Raw genomic sequence first — 24,814 nt, 5'->3', positions numbered from 1 at the left:
TTAGTAGCTGGGATTACAGGCTCCCACTACCACGCCTGTCTAATTTTTATATTTTTAGTAGAGACGGGGTTTCACCATGTTGGCCAGGCTGGTCTTGAACCCCTGACCTCAGGTAATCCACCTGCCTCGGCCTCCCAAAGTGCTAGGATTACAGGCATGAGCCACTGTGCCCAGCCACAGGAGGGAATTAGTTCAACCAAACCAATGTTAGAGACACAAGGCAAGTCGCACTTCTCCGAATTGTCCCCTGGGGTAGGACCTTGGAAACTCAGCAGCCTTGCCTTCATCCTAGCCTCTCTCTGGGGTGGAGGATAAAGGTAGGGGCTCATGGGGTGGGCTGAGCCACTTTCTCATGCTCTGCTGCTATTTTGCAGGTCGAGGCCGAAGCCGTGAATCGTGCCATCACCATCGCCAACCAGACCAACTGCCCCCTGTATATCACCAAGGTGATGAGCAAAAGCTCTGCCGAGGTCATCGCCCAGGCACGGAAGAAGGGTGAGTGCTGTGGCCGGACTGGCTGATGGCAGGCGGGCAGGTTTGGAGGGGAGGGGGGCTCTTCACTGGGGAGGGCTCCTTTTCCAGACCCTCATGCCAAGTGGGCCACTTGCACCATGTTCCGGCATTAACCTAATTACAGTCGGGCAAGGCAGGAGCTCCAGTTTCCTCCTCTGCTCCACTGCTGCGGCCTTGTTAGTATCTATTTAAAGCTGTGTGCACGCCAAGGCGGGGTGGGCAGGCACATGTACCCCAGCCCCCGTGGAAGAGCTGGACTTACTTTGATGTGGTTGAAATAAACTAGGCATATACACAGATGACATCAGTTTCCATCCACCCCACAATCCTTGGTCGCATCATGCACCTCCCCTCCAAGGCTGGGAGTGGTTTCTGCCCGGGTATGTAAGGCAGCTTTGTGGGGTGTGGGGATGCATTTTGCCCCAGAGACTATCACGTCCAGATGTTTTGGTGCGTGATAAACTCTCCTGATGCATTCTGAACTGAGGCTGGGTGTCTGGTATTACTAGGGTGTCCATTGAGAAGGGTCCTGGAAACTAATTGATTAAGTGCAGCTTCCAGTGCTTCCTCTAGAGGACGCCCCCTGAGGCTCCTCATGCATTATGCATGCATCTCAGCCCTGTTGTCACCCGCTGCTGACTGCATGAATTTCGATAATCACACTGCGTCTTTTATGCTAGGGAGTTCTCTCCTCGTACAGAAAGCCTGAGGCATGTCGTTCATTTTGATGGTGGATCTTAGGCTGATCTGAAATGAACATGATAAAAGGGTCCCCTTCTTCCTTCCTTTCTCCCTTTTATGTCCCCTCTTCCCCTTTGCCTGTTGGGATCTCTCCATCTCTGTGTCTCCACTTCTCTTCCCTCCTTTCCTGATTTCTGTTTCATTTTATCTTTCATTTGACTCTTTCGCAGTCCCTCTGTCGTTCTGTCTGTGTGTCTTTCTTTCCCTGTTAGGAAGGTAGCCATTTGACCTCTATGGCTGCGTGTCTACTTCTCTGTATTATGTGATCCACATGGATCAAGGTGGGCTGTGGGATTTTTTTCACTGGTGGGTGACTTGCTGCAAGCCCTGGAACAAATTACTCAGTGATGACTGAGTCATCTTGTCCCAGAGATGATGACTTCCAGACGGACCCAGCGACTCCTGGCCCTTGTTCTTTGGAGTGCTCGTGGGGCCTCTGTCCTTAGGCTGCACATCAAATGGTTGCCGCCTTTCTGTCTTCTCCTGGCACCTTGAAGGAATTGCCTTTTAGAAATAAGAAAGCATTCACCTAAAATAATGTAACTGAGAATGAGCTTTGAGTTGTTTTCTAGGACATATTGTGGATGACGATGGAATCAGTGGCTCTGGGTCACCCTGACACGCGTTTGCAAGAAGGCAGTGCATTTGTGGGAATCAGCCTCTGTACAGAAGGCCAGCCACAGCACCGCTGCCCCCATGTCGTGTGGGGATGGGTCGCATAGTGTCTGAAAGGGGGAAAGAATGAGACGGCTTGTTTTCTGTATTTTACCACTGCGCTATACCTAGATGGTGATGATACTTGAGTTAGGCTAACATTTCAACATAATTTTGGATAGAGGCCTTGTCTAAAGTTGACTCCATATTCAAACACGTACCTGTCCAAATGAGAAGACAGAGGGGTCCTGCCTGTCCCAGACTTCAGTCGGGGAGGTGGAGTCGTGGGCCACCCCTGCCGCAGGCCTCCTCCTCTCTCTCCTTCACGGTTCTTCTCACGTGGAGTTGCAGAGCCTCATTGTGTTGCTACAGTGCCCCGTTTGGACCTAGCACCCCAACTCAGTGCCCAGTAACCCCCTGTTTTTTTTTTAATTTTTAATTTTGCTTTTGAGATGGAGTCTCACTCTTTCACCCAGGCTGGAGTGCAATGGTGCCATCTCAGCTCACTGCAATCTCCGCCTCCTGGACTCAAGCGATTTTCCCGCCTCAGCCTCCTTAGTAGCTGGGATTACAGGCTCCCACTACCACGCCTGTCTAATTTTTATATTTTTAGTAGAGACGGGGTTTCACCATGTTGGCCAGGCTGGTCTGGAGCTCTTGACCTCAGGTGATCCGCCCACCTCGGCCTCCCAAAATACTGGGATTACAGGCGTGAGCCACTGCAACAGGGCACCCCTGTTGTCTTTATAACCTTGACACCCTGTGTGTCTTATGGGGTGAGCAGTGGGAGGGGACTTTAGTTTGTTCCCTTCCAGAGCCTTCTGAGTGTGAGTCTAGTGGTTCCCAGGATACTGTTTGCATTCAAACTGTTACTCATTAATCCCTGAAAGCCTGAGCTTTAGACAAACCTGAGCTGCCAGAAAGGAATTTCCAGTGCATTCAGGTGCTAATGAGCAGGAATGAGAAGTCCTAGCTAACTTCCTAGGCTCTTAAGCTCTTTCCCATCTTGCTGGAACTTCCTAGCAACTTTGGGAGGCAGCCCTGGCAGGAATTTTTATATTTTGTTTCATTTTGCAGCTGAGTAAACTGAAGCTCAGAGCTCATGAATAGTGGAATTGGTGCTTGACTGTCAGGCATCTAACTTCAGGCCACAAATATCCGTGTTCATGTTTGACTGACTTACCTTCATGCTTTGAGATTATTTTAATATGGTGATGCTTGTGACCTGTGTCTGTTGGGGCTTAGTTCCTTAAGAATCCTGATTGAAACGGTGGCCTAATTGTTTGCTCTCCAGGATCAGTATTCATTCTTGGATCAAACCCCAACTTCACTGTACACCAGCCACGTGATGCTGGGTGCTTCCTTATCATTTCCACATGTCTTTTCGCCATCTGCACAGGGAGGATAGTAACCATGACTCATCTCACAGGGTGATGATGATGTGTACGTGAGATATTGCAGGTAAAAATGGAGACGAGAAGCGTGACCAGTTATTGTGACTACAGGATGAAGGGTCTGGTCTAACCTTGAGCTTGCGAGGAAAGCAGAGCACAGATGCCTGCTAACCCTGGGCAAGGGTTTTCTGCTTAGAATTGTTAGTCCACTTCAGGTGGGTTTTTCTGGCCCTCTGAGGCAAGTGTGAGCACTGCCACAGCCCCCTTTCTGATGCTCCATTTCTTCCTCTGTGAATGGAGAAATTCTGAATTCATTCAATGAACTTTCATGATGTGATACTTCAGGCCCTGTGTTCCAGGAACAAGAAATTGTCCCAACCACAGTTAGCTCTTCCACTTGCAGAGGTAGGACGTTGAGCGGAAAGTCACGTTGGGAGGTGGTCAGGGCTACAAAAGGGGTACAAGTCAGGAGGGGTTGAGCCCAGAAGGGAGTCTCAGAGGGGTCAGGCTGTGTAAACAGACTTGAAATTTTTCTACAAATGTGAGTTTTGAGAAATGATAATCCTGCCCTGGGAGGAGTAGTAATGTCTCCTTCTCTTAGTGATCCACATGAACCTCCCCAGCCAGAGACCTGCTGGTCCAGAATCTAAGATAAGAGAAGTTCAGGGAAGCGAGGATATGAGATGAAACGAATGAGAACTGTTTTCACATGCCTGCTTCAGGCAGCACCACTGTGTCCTGCCTTCCCTGAGAGACACGCTGCTTCCATCAGCCGCTCTGAGCCGTTCCCCAGGATGGCGTGTCATCAACCCAATTTGGCAGCTGAGGCAGTGAACACAGAGCCAGGACCAGATGACCTGGGGGCATTTTCACTCTTGAAAAGAACTTAGACCAACTTAATAGGCTCATTTCATGGAAGAGAAGTAGAAATGCAGAAATTGAAAATCTTGCCCTAGATCATGCAGCCTGTGGGAATTAGAAACCATGATTCCAGGCCCCTGGCCACCTCTCTTTCCATGGAGGGCCCCTTGTGGGGATTTCTCCTCTAGAATGGGCTCCCTCTCCCTCTGACCACATTTTGTCCATGTGTGAAATCCAGCATGACTGCTGATGCCTTCCATGTGTGAGTGGTGGTCTGTGGGCAGTGCCTGATGACCTCATCTGGTGGACATTCTTTTCCATCCTCCTCCTCACCCCACCCCCGTAACCCGGGTGCAGAAACATTCAGGACATTAAACCCTGGGAACCTCAATTTGAGATAAGACCTCTTATGTCCTGCGGGTCAATAGGAGTGACTCAGGCATTATGAGAAGCACATGGTCATGGGGCCTGTGAGGACCACCTCAACTTGGGGATGAGTCCTTAGTGAAGCTTATGCTTGATGTTGCAATCTTGAACAGAAAAGGGGGCTGAGAGAGGAGAGAGGACAGTAGAGAAAGGGGGAAGATTTATTTTAAAGAATTATATTTAAGGAATCAACTCACACGACTGTGGGAATGGCAAGTCTGAAATCTGTAGATCAGGCCACAGACTGGAGACCCAGGGAAGAGCTGATGTTGGTGTTGGGGTCCAAAGGCAGAATTGCTTCCCAATCTGTGCCCTCACTTTAACAGCAGATGCTCTGCAAGGTTGGGAATTCAGTTTGCATTGTAATTCAGCCACTGGCAGGATGAGATCCTACTTCTGGTTTTCAGCCATCTCAGCTCTGCATGTGTGAGACATAGGGCAGACATAGAAACTTTTGATTTGTTCATGTGGTGCTTGAGCTGGGAATTTGAATCCCTGAATTCATTCTTTTTTTACCGCCCACTTTGTTTAGTACAATTAGGAGCAACCGACCACTCTCGTTATACTTGTTAATTTGACAAAAATGTTTAAGGTATCGGCTACACAGTCACCTAAAACCTTGCCTCTTAGAAGCCTTTGGGAGTATTTAATAATATTTTCTGTATCTTTATTGTCCCATCATACCCTGTACTCTCCTGTTTTTACTACTGGAAGTAGACTCATTAGTGCCTTTAAATTCAATCAGATTTGAGAACGAATTTCAGAAACCTCAGAACCCATTCAGAAAACTCATTTTTAAGATGATGTTCCTCTAGAACCACTCTTGCTACGAAAACCTGACAGCACAGCCCCAGGCTGTTAGTTAGGGTCTGGCATGAATTCTTGCAAAGGTGAAGGAGAATGGTGAGAGTGTGTGTAACTGTCTGTCTGTCCATCCCAGTTGGTTTTCACTCTGCTTTAGTGGCTGCATATTGAGCTACAGATACTGGTTTTCCACAGTTCCCACTTTGGATTTGTTCTCCTGCTTCTCGTCTGTGGGAAGTGACTGCCAGAGCTGGGAGCTGTCAAGCAGTTTTAAACCCCAGCCTTGCGTTTATTCTTCATGAATGCACACGGGCCCCAGACTGGTTGCAAATAAGCACTAGCTCCCATCCCCTGCAGTTCTTGGCCTTACTAGAGAGCCTGCCAGAGGCTGGCTTGGTCACATCCTTCAGTTTAGAGTTTCCCTGAAGACGAAAATCACGAAGGTCTAACGGGCGCCAAGAAAGCATCAGCAGTGTGTTTAGAGAAGTGTAGAAGGGCCAATTAAGCCTGTTCTGTGGTTTATTATTATTAGTGGTAATTATTTCTGGCATGCAGTTCAAGGGTGTCTGTGGCCTAGCTGAGCTCCGGAAGTGCATCCACAGCTCCCTGCTATGAATGTTTATAGACCCAGGAGGGGAGCCCTGGGTTGGGGGTTCCAGACCACCGCAGATGGGAGGCAGAGACTCCATGTATAGATCATACTCTTGTGGAGGTAGAGGCCTTGTCCACGATGGCTACACTCTTGTCCCGATTCTGGGCTAAGAAAGAAAGAAAGCCCAAAAGACAGCAAGGACCTCTGAATCCCTGAGGGAATTTGAACAGAGCAAAGTAGAAATGAGCCACAGGATGGCTCTGTCCCTCCCCTAGCATCCATAACCCTGCCCCTGAATGTCCCTATCTTTGCTTGACTCTGGCCCAGAAGTCCACTTGGCCTTTGTCTAAGGAGGCAGGTTCTGCTCAGCAGTGGCGTTGAAAGCTCAGACCCTGTTTTGGGTTTTCTCGAGGCTGAAGACCAAGTTCATTCTCTTGAAGTGAGGTACATATTCCTGTGCACAGAGAGATGGGGAATCCAGCTCCTCATAGAGCAGCTCCCCACCGCAAGCTGAGTCGTGTTTCGCAGGGAGAGATAAGCCTGTGGTCAGCAGCATTCACCCCCATGGTATTCAGGCCACTTTCCAAGAACCAGCCCCTCCTTGTACTCAAGTTTCCAGAGGCAGGGCTGAGGAGCAGGCACAGGGAGAGGATGAGCGTCGGCAAGTTACAGGAAACTCAGGAAAATGTTTATGTGTGTCCAGGGATTTTCAGAGACCATCCAGCCATTCTTTATCTCCAAGTGCCTCTGCTCTCATGAACTTCTTCATGTGGACAAAAGCAGGAAGCCTTTAGGGCCGCGCATCCCTTGTTTTCCTGTGACTTACACAGCTCTCACCTTTGTGCTTAGATGGACTGTGGCCAGTGGGACCTCCAGGCCTGGCTGGGTCAGGAGATTTTGCTTAACCAGATCTGTTTGATGCTTGAACCAAAAGCAGGGAGCCAGAGAGATCTTTTGAGAACTGATGACTGCTGCTGGGTCCTGCCCAGCCATTTGCATTTTATAAAGGTCTTTGGCAGCGGCCAAGGCCTTCTTATTATGTGTTGTTTTTCCACTTAGGGATGAACCGGAGTGGTTTGTGCAGCCACCCTGATAGCTCTTTGCACCAGCTTCTGCATGGGAGGCTTTGAGCAGGCCAGGAGCCAAGGGGACCCTCCTAGCCCTTCCGAGCACCTAGCACTGGCCCTTTTCTTCCTCAGGGCTTCCTTCTGGAGGTTTCCCTGGGTTTGGAGTCCTCCCTCCTGCTGGGGGTGGGGGTGTGGTTGCTGGTGACCTGGAGTGAGCTGCCTGCTGTGGCCTCCAGCACTCCCCGGCTGAACAGCGAGTCCTTTGTGAAATTCCTGAGGCAGGAGGGGGCAGCTGTGCAGAGCCAGCTCTCAGAGTGGCCGACAGAGAGGGTGTTGTGGTGTATCATCAAGTGATAAGGCCTTCAGAAAGGCTGTGGAGAGGAAGGAAAACACATTCCTGACTGCGGTGTGTTTGCCCTTGAGGGCCTGTGTTTGGGGAAGTAGAGAAGCTTTGCTGCATTGTTGTGGGGTGGGAGTTAGCCCTATGCTGGGGGGAACCAGTGAGAGATGAATTCAGCTGACCTGGGATCAAATTCCAGCTTAGATGCCTTTAATTAATAACATATTAGACCATTTAATCTATTTAACACATGTTCATGGAGTGCCGACTATGTGCAGGCAGGTAAATGATCTTCAAGATGTCTCTATCAGGTGAAAAGTCAAAAATTTAGAACGGGTAATGACTGGAGGGGAGGATGGGATTCTCCGATGGAGGGTGTGATACCCGAGTTGTGTTTTGGATAATATTAAAGGAGGAGATCAGCTTCCAGTAGTGAAGAGCATCTGAGGCTTCGGTGAGGAGGATTTTCTTTTCAGTCCTTGAATGCAGAAGAGCTCCTTTGGAATATTTTTATGCAAGAGAATGGCATGGGAAGATTATATTTTAGTAGATGACTCTGGAAGTGTCATGCAGAATGAATAGAGAGGTAGGGAGCAGGGTTGGGAGAGCAAACATAAATCTAAGGTCCAATGGGGAGGCTCTGTTGGAATGAGCTGGCGAGAGATGATGAGGGCCTGATTTAAGGAATGATTATATGAAAGCTCTAGGGTATTGGTGTTCAGTGAATGTACATGAGTCTCAACTTTCTGGTTTACATCTTCATGGACAGAGAAGAGGGCATGATCTGAGCATCAGGGAGTTGATGTTTGTCTTGGACATTGCATTAATAGAGTTAGGCTAGGCTTCCAGAAACTCTGAAATCCCAGTGGCATAATGTCCAGTTTGTTTCTCACTCACAGAGTCGGCTGTGGAGCTGGTGGCTGTAACAGAAAGCCTCTTCCAGGCAGTGACTCAGGGATCCAGGCTGTCTCTTGAGCACATCTGAGGGTTTATGTATTTGCCCTGAAATACTTCAGCCTGGTGATGTCATGGGTGATTTCCTCCCACAGACCTTTAGTCAGAGATAGACACTGTGAAGGGCTAGGAATTGTGGAAAGATTGTGTGAATGAACAGGAAGGTTAAATTTGAGGTGCCATAGGCCATGCATAAAGAACAGTCCAGATGGTACCTGGGACTGGATGTTTGGACACCATCTGAGCAGGAGATTAATAGAATTGAAAATCAGCAGTGTAGGAGACAGAAGCCTTCAGGATGTCTGGGATCCTGTAGGGAGGGTGTGTTGTTTGAAGAGCAGGGGCCGAATGTGCAATCTTAGGAAGCTCATGTTTGTGGGTGGCAGGCTGATGGAGGTACTGGATTTCCCCACGTCTCAGTTTCCTCATCTGTGAGACGAGCCTGGTGTTTCCCATAAAGGGATAGTGAGAGCACTAGGTGCTGCTGGGCAGGCAGTGGCTCCTCATAGGGGTGGTTCCCTTCCCCCTACATTGTGTTGGACTGAACCTTGTGTGTTCTGTTTGTCAGGAACTGTGGTATATGGCGAGCCCATCACCGCCAGCTTGGGAACGGACGGCTCCCATTACTGGAGCAAGAACTGGGCCAAGGCTGCCGCCTTTGTCACCTCCCCACCTTTGAGCCCTGATCCAACCACTCCAGACTTTCTCAACTCCTTGCTGTCCTGGTGAGTCCTGGCCACTTGTTCACACTTCACATTCTGTCTTTCTTGAAACCAGACCCAACCCGTTAGGTGAAAACAACATGGTGGCCGAGAGCAGCCATAAAACCGGGAGACCCTTGTTCACCAAACTAGATTGGCTCCATGTGTACAGGGAATTGTCATTCTAGCACCATTCTGGGAGGGGATTCTGGGTTAAAAACCTGGGCCATCTTGAAAGTCAAGCCAAGAAGGTGGAGGAGACGTCAGAAGGATTCCACTGTGGTTGGTGTGATGCCATTCATGGGACAGCCCACCAAATAGGCGTAGGCGTGCAGCATCCCGATGAAGCTGCAGCACCACGCTATGCGTTTTCTTTGCAGTGGAGACCTCCAGGTCACGGGCAGTGCCCATTGCACGTTTAACACTGCCCAGAAGGCTGTAGGAAAGGACAACTTCACCCTGATTCCGGAGGGCACCAATGGCACTGAGGAGCGGATGTCCGTCATCTGGGACAAGGCTGTGGTAAGGAGCGATGGCTGCACTCCTCGGTGGCTTCTCAGCCTGCCTTGTCCTCCTCATCTGGGGACCACGGGGCTCATGGAGGCCTTGAAATGACAGACAGTGGGGGACATCCTAGAAGCCAGTACTTACATGACAGTATTTCTGAGGGTTGGAAATCTAAGACCTCTTCTAATAGGTCATTTCTTCCTAAATATTACATATGTATTTCTTTTTAAAACAATTTTTAAACCTTTTTCAGACAAGGTCTTGCTCTGTCACCCAGGCTGGAGTGCAGTGGTACAATCATAGCTCACTGCAGCCTCCAACTCCTGGGCTCAGGTTATCCTCCCACCTCAGTCTTCTGAATAGCTAGGACCACAGGCACACACCACCATGCCTGGCTAATTTGTGTGTGTGTGTGTGTGTGTGTGTGTGTGTGTGTGTGTGTAGATGGGGGTCTCACTATGTTACCCAGGCTGGTCTCAAGTTCCCGGGTTTAAGCAATGCCTCAGCCTCCCAAACTGCTGGGATTACAGATGTGAGCCATCACGCCTGGCCTACCTGTGTATTTCTTATCATTATCCTCAACGGAGCAGTAAAGACTGAAAACCTACACAGCTTTAGATGTGACTCTAGGTCAGTCAGGAACAAAATTCCTTAGCAACCAGGTGACTTTTTCAGTTAATCCTCTTCTACTCTTGGAAATGGGCTCAATTTCCTTAAAAGTCTCTTTTTTTTTTGAGACGGAGTCTTGCTCTGTCGCCCGGGCTGTAGTGCAGTGGCCGGATCTCAGCTCACTGCAAGCTCCGCCTCCCAGGTTCACGCCATTCTCCTGCCTCAGCCTCCAGAGTAGCTGGGACTACAGGCGCCCCGCCACCTCGCCCGGCTAGTTTTTTGTCTTTTTGGTAGAGACGGGGTTTCACCGTGTTAGCCAGGATGGTCTCGATCTGCTGACCTCGTGATCCGCCAGTCTCGGCCTCCCAAAGTGCTGGGATTACAGGCTTGAGCCGCCGCGCCCGGCCAAAAGTCTCTTTTAGGGACCTCTGGACTTAGCATGTCTTCTACTGCCAGCTTCTGGTAGGCCTGCTATGAACATACACTGACTTAGAGGAACTTTGGGCTTTTTCATTTTAATGTTTTAAAATATATTGACACAATAGGTTTTCTGTGTTTTAGTGAATTTTTTAGATTGGCCGGGCGCGGTGGCTCAAGCCTGTAATCCCAGCACTTTGGGAGGCCGAGACGGGCGGATCACGAGGTCAGGAGATTGAGACCATCCTGGCTAACACGGTGAAACCCCGTCTCTACTAAAAATACAAAAAAAAAACTAGCCGGGCGAGGTGGCGGGCGCCTGTAGTCCCAGCTACTCCGGAGGCTGAGGCAGGAGAATGGCGTAAACCCGGGAGGCGGAGTTTGCAGTGAGCTGAGATCTGGCCACTGCACTCCAGTCCCGGCGACAGAGCGAGACTCCGCCTCAAAAAAAAAAAAAAAAAAGATTATATGAAGAATATATCCTTATTCCAAGAGGAATAAGGAAGTAAATAAAAGTTGCCATGTTTCACATATAACGACAATTAACATTTTGGCATATGTCTTTCCATTTTTTTGCTACTACACAAGTGCACATGTGTATATGCGATATGTGTGACTGTGTAGATAATATTGGCATCATACAGCTGGGCCCACTCCCAGGCTCATGCCTGTAATCCCAGCACTTTAGGAGGCCGAGGTGGGTGGATCAGTTAAGCCCAGGAGTTCAAGATCAGTCTGGGCAACATGGCAAAACCCTGTCTTTACTAAAAATACAAAAATTTGCCAGGCATGGTGGCATGTGCCTGTAGTCCCAGCTACTCGGTGGGTGGAGGCAGGAGGATTACCTGAGCCTTGGGAGGTTGAGGCTGCAGTGAGCCACGATCGGACCACTGCACTCCAGACTGGGCGACATAGTGAGATCCTGTCTCAAAAAAAAAATAGTAACAATAATTTGGCATCATACATACTATTTTGTAGTCTGTTTTTTTAAAAATTAATGTATCATGGAAATATCTCCACCTGCTTAAATATACTTGAAAAAATTGATTTACAATAACTGACTCTTCCATGTGAATGCTAAACTGGGACTCATTTAGTTATTTTTTTGAGATGGAGTCTCACTCTGGAGTGCAGTGGTCCGATCTCAGCTCACTGCAACCTCCGCCTCCTGGGTTCAGGTGATTCTCTTGCCTCAGCCACCTGAGTAGCTGAGATTACAGGCGTGTGCTACCACACCCAGCTGATTTTTGTATTTTTTGTAGAGACAGGGTTTCACCATGTTGGCCAGGCTGGTCTCAAACTCCTGACCTCAGGTGATCCTCCTGCCTTGACCTCCCAAAGTGCTGGAATTACAGGCATGAGCCACTGTGCCCGGCCAGGACTCATTTATAATTCTTTTTATTTTGGTGGGGGGAGACAGAGTTTCACTGTCTCCCCACAGGCTGGAGTGCAGTGGCACCATCTTGGCTCACTGCAACGTCTGCCTCCTGGGTTCATGCAATTCTCTTGCTTCAGCCTCCTGAGTAGCTGGGATTACAGGCACCTGCTACCACGCCTGGCTAATTTTGCTATTTTTAGTAGAGATAGGGTTTCGCCATGTTGGCCAGGCTGGTCTCAAACTCTTGACCTCAGGTGATCCACCCACCTCGGCCTCCCAAAGTGCTGGGATTACAGGTGTGAGCCACCACGCCAAGCCACATTTATGTCTTTGGTTGAACATTTACATTGTTTCTGTTTTTTTTTTTTTTCTTAAGTGGAATGACATTTTTATAGACACATTCTTGATTATATTTGTAGGAGAAATTTCTACAAGTGGCATTGCTGGGTCAAAGGACGTATATATTTTTAACGGTTTTGATACATATTGTCAAAGTTCCTTCCAGAAAGTTTGTACTGCTTTATATGCCACCACCAATATATGTCACTCCCCAGTGTCTACCACCTGGGTGTTGTCAGCAAAAATCCATTGTTTGCTGATTTAATAGGTGAATTTTGTGTCTCATTGTTTTACATTTAATGTATTCAGTTACTGGTTAGAGTGAAAATTTTTTTCCTATGCTTATTGCCCATTTGTACTTTTTTCTCCCTCTTAATGCCAGTTCATTTCCTTTGCCCTGTTTTTTACTGGAGTTAGAGTGGGTCTGGGAGGGGAAGCACTTGAGGAAATGTGATTGGCACCTAAAACCGGACACAGGGCTAAGACTTCTAGGTTGGCTAGACTAGAAGATGACATCTGGCCAGGCGTGGTGCCCCACGCCTGAAATCCCGGCACTTTGGGAGAGCGAGGTGGGAGGGTTGCTTGAGGCCAGGACTTCGAGCCCAGCTGGGCACCATAGTGAGATCCTGTCTCTTAAAAAAAACAAAAATTAGCCTGGTATGGTAGTGCATGCCTGTCTTCCCAGCTACTTGAGAGGCTGAAACAGGAGGATTGCTTGAGCCTGAGAGGCTGAGACTGCAGTGAGCTGGGATCACTCTACTGCATTCTAACCTCAATGACAGCAAGATCCTGTCTCAAAAAAACAGAGAGAAAAAAAGGAAGCCTAGATCTGTGGCTGTATTTTGTTGAAAAGGACAGCCAATTGGGCCAAATGATATTTCCTAAAGAGGCATTGCCACCCCTGCAAATTAAACAAAATTTTTTTTGTTTTGAAATAATTATAGATTAAGAAGTTGCAAAGATAGTACAGAGAGGTCCTGGGTACCCTTCACTCAGTTTCCCTCGTGGTTACATCTTATGTGAATGTAGTACAATATCAAAACCAAGACACTGACAGTGTCACAATGTGTGGGTATAACTCTAGGCTATGTGGCCACCTGTGGAGTCATGTGACCACCACCGCACTCAAGATGCAGGTCTCGTCCAGCATTTCAGAGACCAACCTCTTGCTGCTCCTCCCCTCCACCCTCCCTAACCCTGGAAGAACTCACCTAGTCCCTCATCTGTTCTCCGTCTCTACCATTTTGTTATTTGGAGAACATTATGGAATTGGAGTCATACAGTGTGTGACCTTTGAGATGGTTTGTCTTTCACTTGGCACAATGCTCTTGACATCCATCTAAGCTGTTGTGTGTATCAATAGTTTGTTATTGAAAAGTAACTTTTTAACTCGTTTCTGCTGTGTGCCTCCTGTGCACACCTGTGCTGTCTCCCTCAGGTCACTGGGAAGATGGATGAGAACCAGTTTGTGGCTGTGACCAGCACCAATGCAGCCAAAGTCTTCAACCTTTACCCCCGGAAAGGCCGCATTGCTGTGGGATCCGATGCTGACCTGGTCATCTGGGACCCCGACAGTGTTAAAACCATCTCTGCCAAGACGCACAACAGTGTAAGGCCTGTTAACTGTGCAGGCCCCATCCAAACGAATCACAGTCACAGAGACACGGACGGAGGGAGAGCCCCAGGGTTTCTAAAAAGAACTTGCTCTGATGGGAACGCGCTTTTCCTGAGGATGTTACGATTTGCAATTTGCTGGGAAAAGAATAGTTATTTCATTTTCTTTAGTGAGGTCAATAAGACCGTTAGTTTCATAATCATTTTGGAATACCACAGCCTCTCTATCTATAGACCTTTAGAGCCTCTAACGTGATGTCAAAGTGCAAAGCTTCTAGAAGTCAGGCACCGCTCCATTTTCATAGTTTGGTGCAGCACCTCTCATGGCAGTACTTGGTGCAAGGGACCTCAGTGAAACAGTGAGATGTCCTCTCCTGAGATGCTCACTGGGGACTTTGATCCTCTTAAGCCGTTGTTTTCTCAGGCCAGTGTCCATGCAGAAAACTGGATGACAGCCATTCTTATTATCTTAAAGGAATTGATTGACTGACTTCTCCCTAGTAGAAGTACCCCCCAGCCATTTGATTGTTGTTTGAGGATCTGCAGCTTTGGGTGTCTCTAGCCTGTGGGTCTGGGCTGCAGAGCTTAGAGATGTCCTCCCTTGTTAACAGGACCCAGGGCAAGTATGTTCATGTCTTAGGCTCCTCAGCTGAGAGTGAGGGATTCAGACGAGGTCTCCAAGTGTCCTGTGATTCTGTGAGGTTAGCAGACATTAAGCAGAGGTGTTAGACACTGCAGAGTCCTCACAAGCAATATGGTATTGGCAGAAAAACTGAAGGAATATGCACAGAGGGAGAGCTTTGGAAAAGAAATGGGCCGCGGGCAGAAGCGTTTCATGTCAGGAACTCATTTGAATCTCGAAGACAGCTCAGGCCAGCGAGCACTGACACCTCTCCCACGTGCCATGACAACTCAGGGCAGGTTTCTGGCATTTCTCCAGAACAGCTCTGGGACTTTGCCCTGTCCCAATCCTCTCTCATTTGCACACACACAGGTGTTTGGGCTGCAATGAGCTCAGGCTCAGCTCTGGCTTCTGCTGCCACCTGTGAGGACCAGGACGGTGGGTGCTTCTCAGAAGACTGTTCAAGTCTGTGTTTAAAGCTGATTTTCCCCCTCCCACACCACTCACTGGCTCAGCCTGGCAGCGCAGCCTTACGGTCACACCCTCTTACAGCTCAGATCATGATTTCTTGGGTGTCCTGATTGGCTATTTTATGGTCAGGGGTCCTAGGGCCCTGCCCCCTGAACCTCCCTATTCGTGTGCCTGTAACTTCACATTCTCACTGACTCTTTCGTTTGACCTCAATAAAGGGACTGGTATTATTATCCCAATTTGGGAAAATAAATAAACGGAGGCTTAGAGAGCTTAAGTGACCAGTCTAATGTTACATAGCGATTTCGCGGTTGAGCCAGAATTAGAACCCAAAATTGTTCAGGACTCTTCCCTGCCAGACTGCATATGTAGCCTCTCGGTCAGACTTAGATGGGGAAAATGCTTCCCCTCTCTTGGAAGGTTGCTTCCCCCAGAGGTGCTATAAACCACTGACTGGGCTCGTGAAGACACAGATGACCTAGCTGGGGAGCTTGCATTTGGAGTTCTTAACCTAGAAGAAGAGACAGTGGGAAGGAGTGAAGATTTGGGAAGACAGATTCTGCCCTCCAGACATTTTCACCCCAACCTACCCTGCTTTTACCTCCAGGTGACCAATGGAAGAAATGTTGACTTTCAAAGTGGTGCTTTTCCAGCCTCACCTGTTTTAAAGAGCCAGCGCTAAACATGTCTGTTCATTGATCTTCTGGGGAAATGCAACTAGGAGACTTTCCCTGCATAGTACAGTGTTTCCTACCATGCAGCTAATTAGCTTTAATTCGGAGCATCTAGCTAACTATCATCGACAGCCCTGTTGCTAAGCCTTTGCTTGGATTTTCCAGGCATCTGGCCCAATGAGTAATTTTAGGGAGCCTGTATGGATGTAGGTTAAAAATGTCTATGCATGGTGAGTGAGGAAGCCTCCGTGCATCATGGTTTGATGGAGAGTAGGCTCTGAGTATCTGGGAATTGTGATCTGACCCTTGGACTTGTCAGTGTTAAGTCACTGAGAGTCATGGGGCTGGTTCCTCCATCTTTTAAAGATGAGAGATGGCTCCAGAGGTCTTCTAGGTGCTCATTTACAAGCAACAAGACTCAACACATGCATTATATGAGATCTTGGATGCTGCAGGGCTGGCAAGTGTTAGCAAAGTGCAGTAAAAAGCCAGACAGTGAATGAGTGAAGATTTTCTGAATACCTGCTGTGAGCCAAGTAGTGAGTAGGTGCTTTTGTTCATTTTATTTCATCTGATTCTCACATCAGTACTGCAAAGGGGGCTCTACTTACCCCTCACAGATGAGGAGGTGGAGGCTTCTGTGAGGGATGCATTCAAAGTCATATAGCTGGTGAATGGCATACCTAGGGTGTGAATCCAGGGCAGATGTCTCCATGGCTGAGGCTGTGCCCATACTCTACCCAGTAGGGTACAAGAGGAGGTTGTCACGGCATAAACTGTTAGCTGTGGAGTGATGTGGAAGAGATGGCTCTTGATCCAGGCCTTAAAGGATGACTCACACCCTTTCAAAGGTTGTTTCTGAGACGACCAGGGATGAGGCTTTTTGTATTGTCATCTTCACATATGCCTTGGGAGGGTGGCAGATGAAGAAACTGAAGCTGAGGCAGGATTAAAGCGATCTCCCCAGAGTCACACAACTTCTGGGTTTTACTGTGTCTGAGATGCCATCGATTTTAAGATATTCCATTAGGTTATGTACCATGATGGAAGAAAACATACTCAAAACAAGGAGTCTCACAGGAGACTGGGCCACCAAGGGCCAGCATGTGCTTATTACGGCATCTCTGGGGAGTGCATCTGCTGTGCAGACAGGGTGGCAGGAAATCTCGCAGGACTCGACCTTGGCATTGGCTGCCAAGAGGGAAAAATGTCTCCCCCAAGAATTGGAACTGAAAGTGGGTGCTTGTCCAGCCTTGTGGTCTGAATATGTGCCGCCTGTGTGGTCCAGAACAACGTCAAGCTGAGAATTTACTGTAAAATGCCCTCAGTGGGGTTGTCCTCCAACGCAGTGGCACAAGCAAACCTATATTCCCCTAGAGGAACTTGGCTTTAGTCTAGGCCGGCAGTGCCTGCGTGGCTCTGGCTGCTGTAAGACGCATTCTGACTTCGGGGATGAGTGTCTTAGAATTGACGAAAGACGGCCGGGCGCGGTGGCTCAAGCCTGTAATCCCAGCACTTTGGGAGGCCAAGGCGGGCGGATCACGAGGTCAGGAGATCGAGACCATCCTGGCTAACACTGTGAAACCCCGTCTCTACTAAAAAAAAAAAAAAAATACAAAAAACTAGCCGGGCAAGGTGGCGGGCGCCTGTAGTCCCAGCTACTCGGGAGGCTGAGGCAGGAGAATGGCGTAAACCCGGGAGGCGGAGCTTGCAGTGAGCTGAGATCCGGCCACTGCACTCCAGCCTGGGCGACAGAGCGAGACTCTGTCTCCAAAAAAAAAAAAAAAAAAAGAATTGACGAAAGACAATTTTAAGTCTTGGGTCTCGGGAATCCAAGTGCAGAGTCCTCTTCCCTCCCTGCTGGCACCTCTCTGCTACGGTTCCTTTGGTAGCTTCTGCATGACTGCTTTGAGACTCAGAGCAGTGTACTAACAGCCCTGGTGGTTGTTTTCAGCCAACATTGTATGCAGGGCATTGTGCATTTCCATGCTTGATGTGAGCTGCTGAGCCGGCCGAATCCGTGTTACCAGCTGCTGCACTAAGCAGAAATGTCATCTTGAACTGCAGGGGGCTAGCACAGCTCTCTGTTCAGAGGCCAGCTCCCTGAGTGCTGAAAACCTGGTCTGAACTTTCCCAGAAGCCCAGGGTGCTCTTTATGGTTGGAGCCACCTATTAATCCTTCAGTCCAGACTCAGCCACAGTCATTGGTCCCCGTGAACCAAACAGGCAGGAAGAAGCGGGAGGCATCTGGGATCTGGGAAGTAGCACTGGGTTAGCCAAAGCTGCAGGATGGAGTTTTCGATGTCAGGGTGCAATGACTCCTGTTTTCTGTTGCTTCATTACCAACCACAAATTCACATCCATATGGAGACCCCACCTATTTTCCAAGAGGGCACACAGATGTGTCTCTGTTTTACCCTGAAAAACTTGAAACCAGAAGGATAGCTACATAGCTACATTGTTCTGGAAATTAACTAGCCCTCAATCATTTTATCGGAGGCATGTCTCTTCAGTGACCACAGTCCTTTCATTTAGGGACTTCAGTTTAACCACACCGCAAACAGACTGGAAAACCAGGCTAGCCAGTGGGAAAACCTACTTGTGGATGGCTCATTTCAAGATTAAATTTAGAACTTGGTCAGAGAAGGCCTTTGGAATTCAATCAGAATGGAGCTGGAGATGGTGGGAACACAGTCCCTGTTAATAGGAGGAATCATTTTCTTTATATTTGTGTAGCATTTACAAACAAGCACACTTTCCACACAATTATTCTGTTTAATTATCTTTCTTTCTAATGTGGAGAGATAGGAAAATTCTTTCATATTCTAGACAGGGAAATGAAGACGCAGCGAGTAAGTGCCTGCTGGGGTGCCCAGTTGGGACAGAATCCCCGTCTCTGAGTCTCTCTTTTGTCTTTGTGGGGTTGGGGCAGTGGGTGCCCCACTGCTGGGTGGATTGAGTCCAGCCAGAGTGGCCTGTTCTAGAGTTTACTGTGCTCTCTTCCCAGTCTCTTGAGTACAACATCTTTGAAGGCATGGAGTGCCGCGGCTCCCCGCTGGTGGTCATCAGCCAGGGGAAGATTGTCCTGGAGGACGGCACCCTGCATGTCACCGAAGGCTCTGGACGCTACATTCCCCGGAAGCCCTTCCCTGATTTTGTTTACAAGCGTATCAAGGCAAGAAGCAGGGTGAGTAGTTTTGTTCTGATGAATTTTTTGTTAAACCATGAATTAAGTTCAAGGCCACAAACATTTATTAAGCACCTTGAGACAGAATATTAAAATGAATATAGTGGATTCCAGGGATAAGAGGGAGCCTGAATTTTTTATTCCTGGCATTTAAAATACTGGAGAAGGAGTCAGGCGTGTCTACAGACAACCCTAGCAAAGTGAGATCATGGTATATGCTCTGATGAGGAGTGTGGAGTGAGGACCCAGAGGAGGGAGCCACTGCCGTAGCCAGGGAGAATGTCATGGGGGGACGACATTTTGAGTTGGGCTTTGAAGGTTAAGTAGGAGTTTGTCAAGTCAAAGAAGGGAGACGAGGGAGTTTGATAAGAGAGTCATGAGTATAGAAAATGCACAGTGTATTCAGGGCATGTGAAGCAGGAAAGAGATGGAGCTATAAGGGAATTAAAAGGAGAATGCAATTGGAAAGAAAGTTTGGGGCCAGATCTTGAACATGGTACCAGATCCCCCTCACAGCATATTTAGGGGATTCTTACAGGGCTTAAAGTTGAAGTGCCTTTTGGGGGGAAAATGGTAAAGTGTGTTAGTTTTTGTAGAGTTAACCAGTTACCGGACCTTGTGGGGAGTTTTGGCCTGGCATTGTGGGAGCTGGCCCCATACACCTGTCCACCTGTCTGTTAGGAGAGCCCTCCATCCCTAGAGCTCACAGGCCCATCCTCCCTCCAGGAGGGTTTCTCTGTGACTGTGGCCTAAGCTTGGGGGACTCTTGTGTTTTGCAGCTGGCTGAGCTGAGAGGGGTTCCTCGTGGCCTGTATGATGGACCCGTGTGTGAGGTGTCTGTGACGCCCAAGACAGTCACTCCAGCCTCCTCGGCCAAGACGTCTCCTGCCAAGCAGCAGGCCCCACCTGTCCGGAACCTGCACCAGTCTGGATTCAGTTTGTCTGGTAGGGCTGAGGCTTGGGGAGGGCACAGTTCTGCAGGGCCAGCTCACTGGTGCTGGCAAGGCTACAATTGCATTTGGAAAGGACACAGAAATGGAAGTGAATGATATTCCCTTTCTCCCTAAACTGAGAAATACAGTGGACTCGGATCACTGGAGATGTATTTTCTTTTTCTTTTATTTGAGACAGGGTCTCACCCTATCACCCAGACTGGAGTGCAATGGCGAGATCTTGGCTCACTGCAACCTCCACCTCCCGGTTCAAGTGATTCTCATGCCTCAGCCTCCCAAGTAGCTGGGATTACAGGCGTGCACCACCATGCCTGGCTAATTTTTGTATTTTTAGTAGAGACGGGGTATCACCATGTTGGCCAGGCTGGTAGAACTCCTGACTTCAAGTGGTCTGCTTGCCTCGGCCTCCCAAAGTGCTGGGATTACAGGCATGAGCCACCGTGCCCAGCCCAGCCCGACTTAGAGATGTATTTTCATGGTTAATGACTGGTTGGGTTTCAGAATCTTGAGATCAGTTTGTGTCACACAATGCCCATACTGTGTTTTACCTAATATATTAAGAAAACATTTGTTCAATTTGTTAGATCCATTATAAGAAAGGACATTGTGGTATTTCAGGACTTCTCTTCTCTCCTACAGTATATTGTAGTTTAGCTTGTGGAGTCTGGAGTTTCAACAGCCTAACCTCATAGCTCAGCTCTGGCTGTGCCTCAGTCTCCTCGCCTGTAGAATGGCAATACTAGTAGTTGCTCCCCCGTGAGGCTGTTGTGAGGGTTAAGTGAATTAATATATGTGTACAATGCTGAGAACAGGGCCATTTGAGAACTGTTAGTGGTATTTGCTTGGGTAATATGTGTGATATCCCCTTGGTGAGAGGAAAGGGTTCAGATTTTTACGTTTCCTTACTTGAAACTTCCTTCCCATCTTTCATTTGGCCCATGACTAGAACATTCCACTCTTCCTGCTCCCTGGGCTACAGATTCCTATGGCGTATTAAAGAAATTGTTAAACCAGAGAGAATTTTTTTTCTTGCTGGTTGTACAGGTTTTAAAAAGTTACCTATGTACCGTATATGGATTACAAATTTTCAAAACATTAAAAAATAACGGACTTTAGTTTGTCGTAAGTAAAACGTGTATAACCATGTCTGTGTTATCTGATCTCTCCAGGCTATTCCAATAGAAGGTGCCATTGTTCCTCCTATTTGTGCTTATATGTGTAGGGTTAGGGGATTGGAATGCCAGAAGAAGGCTGTGTCCTCAGAAAAGCCACAGCCAATTTGACTAATCAGAACAGGGGACAGGACAGAGTCTAAGGTGTAGTGATATTTTGTATATAGTTTTACTTTCTCCAGTAATAGATCCAACAGCCTTTATACAGTGTCTGATTCTTTGGCTACCTTAGGCTCATCTCCTTTCTAAAAAGTTTATTTGTTTTTATTTTTAGAGATATAATAGTATCTCACTGTGTCACCCAGTACCCAGGCTAGAGTGCAGTGGTGCAATCACAGCTCACTGCAGCCTTGACCTCCTGGACTCAAGTGATCCTCCCAGCTCAGTCTCCCCAGTAGCTGGTACTAGCGGCTTGTGCCATCACACCTGGCTGATTTTTAAATTTTTTTGTAGAGATAGGCTCTCACTGTGTTGCCCAGACTGTTCTCAAACTCCTGGACTCAAGCAATCCTCTCACTTCAGCCTCCCAGAGTGCTGTTAGTAGGATTCCAGGCATGAGCCACCATGCCCAGCCTCCACCTCCTTACTGTAGTCTAAACTTCAGTGGGGTTTTAAGAGAAGAACAAAGAGTGTGAGGCCGGGCAGTGTGGCTCACACCTGTTATCCCAGCATATTGGGAAGCAGAGGTAGGAGGATTGCCTGAGCCCAGGAGTTTGAGACCAGCTTCAGCAATATAGCAAGACCCCTCTTTACAAAAAATGTAAAAAGTAGCTAGGTGTGGGGGCCTGTGGCTGTGGTCCCTGCTTCTGGAGGGGGCTGAGTGGGAGGATGGCTTAAGCCCAGGAGGTTGAGGCTGTGGCGAGCTACGATGGTGCCACCGCACTCTGGTCTGGAAAACAGAGCCAGACCCTGTCTCCAAAAAAAAAAAGAATGCGACTAGCACTTTTCCTCCTGAGCTGTGAGCTTTCACCTTCAAGCAGGACCTTGTGTGACTGTCCTGGCCCCTAACCCATTCCTCTCTTCTCTCCCTCCAGGAGCTCAAATTGATGACAACATTCCCCGCCGCACCACCCAGCGTATCGTGGCGCCCCCCGGTGGCCGTGCCAACATCACCAGCCTGGGCTAGAGTTCCTGGGCTGTGCCGTCCACTGGGGACTGGGGATGGGACACCTGAGGACATTCTGAGACTTCTTTCTTCCTTCCCTTTTTTTTTTTTTTAAGAGCCTGTGATAGTTACTGTGGAGCAGCCAGTTCATGGGGTCCCCCTTGGGGCCCCACACCCCATCTCTCACCGGGAGTTACTGATTTTGCTCATCCACTTCCTTACACATCTATGAGTATCACACCCAAGCCTACCCACCAAGCTCATACACGGAACCACACCCAACACTCAGACATGCGAACAAGCAGCCCCCAGCGAGGGTCTTCTTCGCCTTCAACCTCCTAGTGTCCGTTAGCATCTTCCTTTTCATGGGGGGAGGGAAGATAAAGTGAATTGCCCAGAGCTGCCTTTTTCTTTTCTTTTTAAAATTTTTAAGAAGTTTTCTTTGTGGGGCTGGGGAGGGGCCGGGGTGGGAAAGAGTCTTTTTTTTTTTTTTTTTTAAATACTAAATTGGAACATTTAACTCCATATTAATACAAGGGGTTTGAACTGGACATCCTAATGATGCAATTACATCATCACCCAGCTGATTCTGGGTGGTTGGCAAACTCATCGTGTCCGTCCTGAGAGGCTCCAAAATGCCCACATCACCATTCCGTAGTCTTCAGGGTCAGCTGTTGATAAAGGGGCAGGCTTGCTTTATTGGCCTAGATTTTGCTGCAGATTAAATCCTTTGAGGATTCTTTTCTCTTTTACCATTTTTCTGCGTGCTCTTGCGCTCTCTTTCTCTCTCTAGCTTTTTAATTCATGAATATTTTCGTGTCTGTCTCTCTCTCTCCGTGTTTCCTTCAGCCCTCGTCTCGGAGACAGTGTTTTCCTCCCCTGCCCCGTTATCTTTTCACCTCCCAGGTCTACCATTTCATGGTGGTCATGGGGTCTGCCTAAAGGATTTGAGCGTTTGCCATTGCAAGCAGAGTGCTGTGTTATCCTAGTCCATGTGGGACTGGTGCTACCCACCCGCCATCATGAGGACATGTGCTAGTGTCTGGGGTCCTGGCCAAGTGCAGGAATGGGCCATGCTGTCTCACCCATAGTATCACACGTGGAACTGCAGACAGGGCCCAGAAGCTGAAGAGGTCTGAGGCTGCAGAACCAGAGAGATTTTCCTCTGTGCAGTGCTATCTGGCTAAAGTCACGGTCAAACCTAAACACCGAGCCTCAATAACCCAAGTGAGCCAACCAAAGTCACCAGTTTGGAAGTGCTAAGCTAATAGGAGTCTGACCCGAGGGCCTGCTGCTTCCTGGTTAAGTATTTTTTGAGATTCTAGAACACATGGAAGCTTTTCACTTTTGGGGAAAAATCAGATTTTTTTCTTCTCCAATTATTTCAAAAGACACACTACATAGAAAGAGGCCCTATAAACTCAAAAAATCCTTGGGAAACTTAAAGTCCATTCTACTTTGCAAGAGCAATGTGTTTTTATGAACAATAGGTTACATCAAAACTGCAGTGGGGGGGGAACCTTATAAATTAAACACATGGCCCCCTTAGAGACCACAGGCGATGTCCGTCTCCATCCTTCCCTCTGCTTTTCTGTCACCTTTCCCCCTAGCTGGCTCCTTTGGACCCACCCTGTCCTTGCTGACTTGTGTTGCATTGTATTCCAAACGTGTTTACAGGTTCTCTCAAGCAATGTTGTGTTTGCAGGCTTTTCTAAAAACCAAATCTGCTTTTTGTAAAGCGTAAAAACATCACAAAGTAGTTCATTCCATCACCACCCTTGTCTCTCTACACATTTTGCCTTTGGGGTTCTGGTTGGGGTTTTGGGTTTTTTGTTGTTGTTGTTGATTTGTTATTTTAAAGGTAAATTGCACTTGTAAAAAAATAATTGGTTGACTTAATATATTTGCTTTTTTTTTTCTCACCTGCACTTAGAGGAAATTTGAACAAGTTGGAAAAAAACAATTTTTGTTTCAATTCTAAGAAACACTTGCAGCTCTAGTATTCACTTGAGTCTTCCTGTTTTTCCTGTACCAGGTCATGGTAATTTTTGGTTGTTTTGGTTGTTTTCTTAAAAAACAATTTAAAACCTGAAGATTTCTGCAGGCTGTGTAAGCATGTTTACCTGTTGGCTTGCTTTGTGTGTCTGTTAAATGAATGTCATATGTAAATGCTAAAATAAATCGACAGTGTCTCAGAACTGAATAACTGCAGTGACTTGATGCTCTAAAACAGTGTAGGATTTAAGAATAGATGGTTTTTAATCCTTGAAATTGTGATTGTGACCCATGAGTGGAGGAACTTTCAGTTCTAAAGCTGATAAAGTGTGTAGCCAGAAGAGTACTTTTTTTTTTGTAACCGCTGTCTTAATGGCAAAATAATTATGGTAAAAAACAAGTCTCGTGTTTATTATTCCTTAAGAACTCTGTGTTATATTACCATGGAACGCCTAATAAAGCAAAATGTGGTTGTTTCAGGGGTGTGTGTGTGTTGAGATATTCGGGAGGCGGCTGTTTGGCTTGGGCCTTCAACCAGACTCTCCCTCCACAAGCATTCACGGAGCCCTCGGCTTCAGTTTCGTGAATATACCAATTCAAGAGTTTTCACTCCATGTCACAGGCTGCTATGTCCAGGCCACGGGATTCTAATTCTCAGCAAAAATGCAGCCTGCGGGTGTGTGGCAAGCCAAGTGTCAGAAATTCACACACTCCATCCTGGAGA

At 47.8% G+C, this 24,814-nt stretch overlaps 1 protein-coding gene across 3 annotated transcripts in view; it reads left to right on the top strand.

Moving 5' to 3' along the window:
• DPYSL2 (dihydropyrimidinase-like 2) overlaps positions 1-24,569 on the top strand; it is a 147,429-nt gene extending 122,860 nt beyond the window's left edge. For all 3 annotated transcript variants that reach the window (XM_011962581.1, XM_011962582.1, XM_011962583.1), the window contains exons 8-14: positions 375-495; positions 8,915-9,071; positions 9,428-9,569; positions 13,736-13,906; positions 18,686-18,865; positions 19,645-19,810; positions 22,025-24,569. In XM_011962581.1, coding sequence (XP_011817971.1) covers positions 375-495; positions 8,915-9,071; positions 9,428-9,569; positions 13,736-13,906; positions 18,686-18,865; positions 19,645-19,810; positions 22,025-22,116 — 1,029 coding nt within the window. In that variant the 3' untranslated portion in view covers positions 22,117-24,569. The remainder of the gene's footprint in view (positions 1-374; positions 496-8,914; positions 9,072-9,427; positions 9,570-13,735; positions 13,907-18,685; positions 18,866-19,644; positions 19,811-22,024) is intronic.
• The last annotated feature ends 245 nt before the right edge of the window (positions 24,570-24,814 follow it).

The sequence above is a fragment of the Colobus angolensis genome, unplaced genomic scaffold (assembly GCF_000951035.1).
Source record: "Colobus angolensis palliatus isolate OR3802 unplaced genomic scaffold, Cang.pa_1.0 Scaffold6, whole genome shotgun sequence".
Lineage (NCBI taxonomy): Eukaryota > Metazoa > Chordata > Mammalia > Primates > Cercopithecidae > Colobus > Colobus angolensis.
This window is presented reverse-complemented; position numbering and strand designations above follow the sequence as displayed.